Source organism: Anopheles cruzii, chromosome X (genome assembly GCF_943734635.1).
Source record: "Anopheles cruzii chromosome X, idAnoCruzAS_RS32_06, whole genome shotgun sequence".
Classification (NCBI taxonomy): domain Eukaryota; kingdom Metazoa; phylum Arthropoda; class Insecta; order Diptera; family Culicidae; genus Anopheles; species Anopheles cruzii.
Window position 1 is genome coordinate 2,335,764 of NC_069143.1, and position 7,630 is coordinate 2,343,393.

Sequence of the window (7,630 nt, forward strand, 5' to 3'; positions counted from 1 at the left end):
GGGTCCGGGTTGGGTAACATCGCAGCCCGACGACAGTCAGCCCGGGGTCCAGGCAGCTCCGATCTCAGATCTGGAGCTTCGGAAGGAGCTGCTATGACGATGGCGTAGCGATCCGGACACGAATCGCTGAAGTGGAGTCCACATCTAGCGCATTGCTACTTCCTCTACCTCCGACCTGACTGGCTGCTGCTGGTGCTGGTGCTGCCACTCGATTGATGGCAATCGATTACACAAGCGAGTGTCATCGATGGCCGCAACAGAGAGGCCGCAACAAGGTGCATGCACTACGCCCGGTGCGTTACGCGAAGTGCCCGGCCTCGGCCGAGAATGTCGAAATGTTGGACCGCAAACACAGCGGACAGTTCTGCTTCGACCGCACCTCGGTTTCGAAAAGAGTCGACAATCGTCGCTGCTGAAATCCCAATTTGCCAACAAATAACAAGTGGCGATGCACCAGAGCAATCACCAGATGATGCACCAGTTTTCCCACAGCGCACAGGAGCGCCGGCCACGACCGGAGTTGAGGGCCGCAGCCGGAGACTCCCTGGCCACGCAAGACTTTGCCCGGCCTTCGGAGCATCCTTGCATTGGTAACGGCCGGCAAAGGCCAGCCAGCTAGCCAGCCGGCCAGAGTGGCCCAGCCGGCCAGCCGGCCAGAGTGGCCCCGTAAGCTGGGGACCGGTTATGTTGTTTACTACATGGTGTGATTATGAAATGGCGACGACCTGAACGACGACTGAAGCGACCCGAAGAAAGAGAAATTTTATTCAAATCAGTGTGTCATTGGGATGAGGGCGCGCGCCCTCATCAATGGAATCTTCCTTCCACTCGATCATCCATCCCTCGTCCTCCGACGTGCACCCAAATTTACCTGCTACTGCTGCCTGCCGCTGTGTTGTGTCAGGCTTTGGCCGAACCTGCAGCAGCCTTCGCCGCTGGGATTCCTTTCCGTGGCGTGCGTGGAGATTATGCAATTCGTTCGGACGATTCCATTCCGATGCTAGCAATAGAACAAGCTTCCAGCCATCCTGACGCTACTTCCGGTGGCGGCACCCGACAAATCCGACAGATGTTGAGCGCCCACAGGAGCACCAGGTCTCCAACTCCTGACGTTCGGGGCCAGGGCCTCCTAACGTCGACATCCTAGAGGCCTAGGAAACAGACAGACCTATGTCGCCCCCGTGGAGTCGTTCCGTGTGTCGTAACCGGTGTCCGGTGGAGCCGGTCTTCGTAATCACATCGGGAGGGCTCACCATTAGGTCGAAGTCGGGAAACTGTAGCGCATCCCCGGGCCGGGTTGGGATGTTGCGGAGACGCTCGGTGGATGCCTTTTCTCGCACACACATCCGATTAGGTCGGAGCTCCGTAAGGGTCGGGGTCGCGTCACCCCGATTCAGGTTGAATGCAGTCAGGCTGATGAGGTGATGAAATCGGGCACACTGCTGCAATACTGCTGCTATGCTACGACATGTTGGGAGAACTGGTCCTGGCGCCGCGTGGTGGCATACCTATGGCCCCTACATGATAGACCCGACCCGGATTGCCGATTTATGATACCTCCATATCGACGACTTTCCGACTCTCGCTCTCCGCACGCAGATGGCACGCTGCTAGGACGAACATTGAACACCGACCGACCTCGATCGGCGAGGAAGAAAACCATCCACTACCGAGTCCGGTGGAAAATCTGATTCCAAGGCAATCTCGCTCTATGCTGGAGCTGGTCCACAATCCTTGGACCGGAAAGCAAGATGGCGGCATCCGAAAGTTTCCTCGCCAGAAAACCACTTCCACGGCTCCAGGGCGACCTCAGGCGCGACAGAAAACAAGAGCCACCCAGCGAACCTTAGAGTACGCACGGGCCCCCCCCCCCCCGCTCCCCCTCCCCCGGTCGCCTCTGACGCCCGCACCTTCCGTGCCGTGCCGAGGCACGCACCGCGCGAGAGCCTGGCGTCGCGGAGTGGGGCACCCGAGACGCGGATGACGCGCGCCGCGCTGATAGCATCTGCGAGCGGTGCGAGCGCCGCCTAGGAGGGGATGCTGAGGCCGTGGTGCTGTTATACAATGGTGGCCGGCCATCCCGGCCGGCCAAACAATGAAGATGAAGATGCTGCGCTCGGCCCGGCTGACCGGGCTGGGGCTGGGCGCACAACAGGGTATAAAAAGCACACGCCGCTGCGTTACCGATTATCAGTTGTGTGGCAGTGGCTCGTGGATCACGTACAGCACGCAGCCGACGATGAAGGTTAGTGCGCCGTGGGCGCCGTGGATTGTGGAGTCCCAGTGTCTAGGGTCTAGGGGGCTGTATCCTTCAGGAATCGGTCGCCAGAAGTGCCAGGGAGTGCTAAGTGCTACGGGCCCGGATATACGGGAAGGGATCCAGTGAGCCCCGTGTGTGGACCCCTGTGTGGACTCTGTGTGATCTGATCTGATCTGAAGTGTATCTGCTACCCGTCGGTGCTACCCGGTGCTCATCGATCAATTCAAGCCTGGCTCATCATTCAAGCAACCTCGGATCGTAGATCGCGGATCGTAGTAGTCGTAGTCGTTAGAACCCACTTGACCCACTTCCGCTGGTCTTTTTGACCATGTCCGTTTGACCGTAGAACAGGACCGTGTGTAACTTCATTAGTTCGATCAGACTTCAGTTCAGACACACACCGAGACTTGTGGGGGATCCCGGGAGTGTGACTGAAGCTTCCCGACTGCCGCTCCATGCTGCCATGACACTCTACGTTCTCTCTTTCTCTGTTCTCTTGTCCGTTTCGCGCCCATTCCAGATCTTACTAGTACTGTGTGCGCTGGCGGTGTGCGCAACAGCCACCTTCGACGATCTGTTCGGCTCGAAGAAGAACTTCGACCTCAGCAGCCTGTTCGATGGTCTTCTAGAGAAGAAACATCCGAAGGGCGGCCACGGTCCCCCGCCACCACACTACGGCCCCCCGCCACCGCACTACGGTCCCCCGCCACCGCACTACGGTCCCCCGCCACCACCGCGTCCAGTCTACGGACCACCAGCTCCGGTTTACGGACCGCCAGCGCCACCACCTCCGCCGCCGCCGCCTCCACCGCCTCCACGTCCAGTGTACGGACCTCCAGCTCCGGTGTACCACGCGCCACCACCTCCGCCACCACCACCTCCGCCGCCACCACCACGCCCAGTCTACGGACCTCCGGCTCCGGTGTACCACGCGCCACCACCTCCACCCCCACCACCACCGCCGCCGCCTCCACGCCCGGTATACGGACCTCCGGCCCCAGCATACCACGCACCGCCACCTCCAGTCTACCACGCACCTCCACCTCCAGTGTACCACGCACCGCCAGCTCCAGTCTACCATGCGCCTCCACCCCGGCCAGTGTACGGACCTCCTGCTCCGCCTCCTCCGCCGCCGCCACCACCGCCACCACCGCCGCGTCCAGTGTACGGACCTCCAGCTCATCATCCTCCCCCGCCACCACCTCCGCCACCACCACCGCCGCCGCCGCCGCCGCCGCCGCCACCACCACCACCACCACCACCACCACCACGTCCAGTGTACGGTCCGCCGGCTCCGGCCCCTCCGGTCTTCTATGCTCCTCCGGCGCAAGCCTACGTACCTCCGGCGCCTCTGCCACCGCCACCACCACCAGCACCACAGCCACCGCCGGTGTTCCAGGATCTGGAGCCGCAGCCGGAACCCATCCAGCTGCTGCCGCTCCAGAACAACCCGGTCAGCTTCACGGGGGCCAGCTCGGCCTCGGTTGCGTCGGGATCGGTCACCTCGGACGATGGGTACCACTACGGTGTCGGACATGGCAACGGCCACTAGTCGGCAAGCCACTAGTCTCCACCCTGGACACCACACCGCACACCACCACCACAGAGAGAGAGAGAGAGAGAGAGAGAGCGAGAGACAGAGACCGGAGGCGGACTCTGTAGCCGAATACCAAAAGAGAGAGCGTGTTTTTGTTATACAATTTGATCGTTCTAAAGATCTTGGAACCGATGGAATCAGGATCTTCCCCTCAGCCTTCATCGGTACGCATCACACACGCCGGCCATCCTGTTCCTCTGTGTGTAGCGGACGTGAGTCGCGTCTGGAGGACACGGAAAGCACGAGGTCCCAGCGAAACCAGCCAGTAAGCCAGTCCCAGTCAAATACCTTGACGAACAACAGAGTGGGCAGAGCTGCCCGAAACCCATTGCCATATATGATATATGTAATACCGTACGATGTCGTTGTCGTTTCCGAAACCTATCAGGTCGCTCGTGCGGCCGAACAATCTTGTCGAATAAACGTAAAAAACTACTTTAATCCCACCGGTAATGGCTTCTTTACAATCCGTCCAATGGCCCCGAACCGACCCTGGTGGAGGTTTGAGAAACCGATTCGAACGCGCCTCTTATATCATTGTTAGCGCGTCAACCGTTTACCAAGAGTCTTACGCAATTTCTTTCGAACCTTACGAACGCAATATGGCATCCGGAGTTCATAACACATTCAAGGATTCTCGACAACATCTTTTCGATGGTGTACGAACTTTGAAATACCGAACGCTAATGCAAAACTGTGCCCCTCAGTAAAAAACGGGCTCGCTGGGATTATGAAACAAGATTACGGCGTACTTTCTCCGCTGCACCTGTCGCGCACTGTGGCTAGCGGAATGCATACTTTTAGGCGCGAGCGTGATGCGTGAGCGCTGAACGCCGTAAACACGTTTGAATCGAACGACAACTCGCAGAGAACATAACCGGACGCGGAGGTTAACCAAAAACCAATTGATCTGGGACTTGGAAACGATCACGTCGTAGCAAATCTGTTACTGCACGAGACACGCTTTTCTTGCTTATTAATGATGATACTTTCAGTTCGAAATCCGCTACTTCTGTTGTGGGAAGGAAAGGTTTCGTTCCCGTGTTTATGATGAACACAGCACATCCAACAGTGCTGGTGCTTTTGAAGTAAAAAATCTGGTGGTTAGATGGGCCCGTTTTGGCGCACTATCTCTACTGATTCTGTTGTTTTCCAGTGGCGCTGTTCAAATGTATACCCCCCAATGATGATACCTCGTAGTCAAAGCAAATGGCAAAAAAAGCCCAAAGTGGGAAGTCCCTTTCCCAATCTATCCGAAGATACCGCGATCCGTGGAACGCCACCACGCGTTGCGTGTTCAAAAGCTCACTGTGCATCGCATACGAAACAGAGGTATCATCTTACGCACAACAAATCGGAAGAAAAAAGCAATACAAAGATGTGGCTCTGGTTGCATAGCCAAATAGGCTAGCCCCATACCCCCGAACGACTGCGGTTCCCCGAAAATCATCCTAATTGATCCCACACAACAGCCCAACTCCCAGTGTGGCGTGTTCATCACCCTATCATTTGCAATCCTGTCCGTCACTCGCTCTCTCGCCGCCGTTACTTATATATGTCCGCATACAGAAGTGAAGCGAAGTGTCGTTTTATTGTTCGTTCTTCCATTGATCATACGATTTTTATTTGCTTTCCAAAAAAATAGTAAAGCACTTGGGCACAGATCGATCGAAAAACCACAAAGAGGTGTTGGCGGCACTCGATCTTTAGTCACAAACGCTCGCCGCTTCCCAGCGCACCACAGGATGCGCTCTGACAATCACTACCATTTCTCTGCATTTTCTCCTCCCGGGAATGGTTTCTGGGGGGGTGCGGCGGTGCAGTGACTTCTTAGAAGCACTTTCGGTGAACGATCGACGAGCCGGACTCGTCGTACTCCTGTTTCGAGATCCACATCTGCTGGAAGGTGGACAACGACGCAAGAATCGAACCACCGATCCAGACCGAGTACTTGCGCTCGGGCGGCGCGATGATCTTGATCTTCATGGTTGATGGGGCGAGGGCGGTGATCTTCTTCTGCATACGGTCGGCAATGCCCGGGTACATGGTGCTACCGCCGGACAGCACGGTGTTGGCGTACAGATCCTTACGGATGTCGACGTCGCACTTCATGATGGAGTTGTAGGTCGTCTCGTGGATACCGCACGCTTCCATGCCCAGGAACGAGGGCTGGAACAGGGCCTCCGGGCAACGGAACCGCTCGTTGCCGATCGTGATCACCTGCCCGTCCGGCAGCTCGTAGCTCTTCTCCAGCGAGCTGGACGACGCCGCGGTGGCCATCTCCTGCTCGAAGTCCAGTGCGACGTAGCACAGCTTCTCCTTGATGTCGCGCACGATTTCACGCTCGGCCGTGGTGGTGAACGAGTAGCCACGCTCGGTCAAGATCTTCATCAAGTAGTCGGTGAGATCGCGACCGGCCAGATCGAGTCGCAGGATTGCGTGTGGCAGCGCGTACCCTTCGTAGATCGGTACTGTGTGGGACACGCCATCGCCCGAGTCGAGCACGATTCCGGTGGTGCGACCGGATGCGTACAGGGATAGCACCGCCTGGATGGCCACGTACATGGCGGGCGTGTTAAACGTTTCGAACATGATTTGCGTCATCTTTTCGCGGTTAGCCTTCGGGTTCAACGGAGCCTCGGTCAGCAGCCACCAACACACATCGAATGATGACGCCGTCGTGCCACACTTCCTGTGTGGAATGTTGAGAATTTTGATTGAAGAGGATACATTCGATCGATCGATCGATGGTGATGTGGTGTGCACAAAAAAAACTGCAACTGCGTTTTACAGCCCTACATGGTGTGTGCGCGTGGGTGGGTGTGTGTGTGTGCGGTTAACGGTCAGTTCAGAATAATGTCCTCTCTGCATGGGCTTGGCTTTTGGAGTCGACTCGCAGCGCAGACTACTTCCATCGAACGCCATTTTCTGAGATACAATACAATGCGATGATGGGGGCTTGAAGTCACAAAAAAGAACGACCCTACGACACGTCAAATTTACAACACACCGTATTACTATTCCTTGTGGCTGACAACTAGAGAGTTTTTCACAGCCCAAAACCTGAGCCACTACGAAAGGACGCTCTGGAGCTCCTATCTCTGCCTGGTCACACACTAGGAACCGCGTCACACGAGAAACACATCCAAATTGGGACACCAGACCACTCTTATACTAAACGAAATAGCAAAAGCAAAGCTACCTTGTTTTAGAATATTTCTGGAACACTAAAAATGTGTGTAATGAAACCGCCACTTGCTGAGAGGACAGGCCGGGGCTCGTCTGCGTCTGGGGGATAGTAGCAGTTAATTCAGCAAAACCGTTGGGGAACACTTGGAATGTTAGCTACTGCTGCTGCTGCTGCGGTGAGGAGCAAGTGAATGTATCTCGACACAACTTCACTAGTCGGCGTCCGGTGACGGAATGACCGGTGCGTTCGCCAAGCTTTCGTATTTGGCTTCCGTTCCTAACGGACGGACCCTCCTCGCACAAGCTCGCTCCTTGCGACGCCGCTCTTTCGTTACGGAGGAGCGCGCGCGCCCTGATTTTCTCTCTGGCTTTCCCTCCCTCTCTTTCTCTCTGTGTGTTTTGCTACCTCTCGCTCCGTCGGTCTCCGTTGCGGTCTAACGCTTTTTCCGTTCACTCCCTGGAAAGCTTCTTCGCCTCCTCGTATGGTATCGTGGCGAGGAGCGTGGCGTTATCGCTTTCAATCGGTTCCGGTGCAAACAAATAGCATTTCTCAGGTACAGAACCAAAACTAGGATGCCATTTCC

At 56.5% G+C, this 7,630-nt stretch overlaps 2 protein-coding genes across 2 annotated transcripts; one reads left to right on the plus strand and one right to left on the minus strand.

Moving 5' to 3' along the window:
* Window positions 1-2,095: 2,095 nt before the first annotated feature.
* On the plus strand, window positions 2,096-3,812 carry LOC128276989 (uncharacterized). Its single transcript, XM_053015474.1, has 2 exons — window positions 2,096-2,245; window positions 2,781-3,812. Exons 1-2 carry the CDS (start codon window positions 2,096-2,098, stop codon window positions 3,810-3,812), a joined length of 1,182 nt encoding a protein of 393 aa, XP_052871434.1.
* Window positions 3,813-5,687: 1,875 nt separating this feature from the next.
* LOC128271571 (actin-5C-like) lies at window positions 5,688-6,500 on the minus strand. The gene has a single exon (XM_053009156.1). It carries the CDS (start codon window positions 6,459-6,461, stop codon window positions 5,688-5,690), a length of 774 nt encoding a protein of 257 aa, XP_052865116.1. The 5' UTR covers window positions 6,462-6,500.
* Between the last annotated feature and the right edge of the window lie 1,130 nt (window positions 6,501-7,630).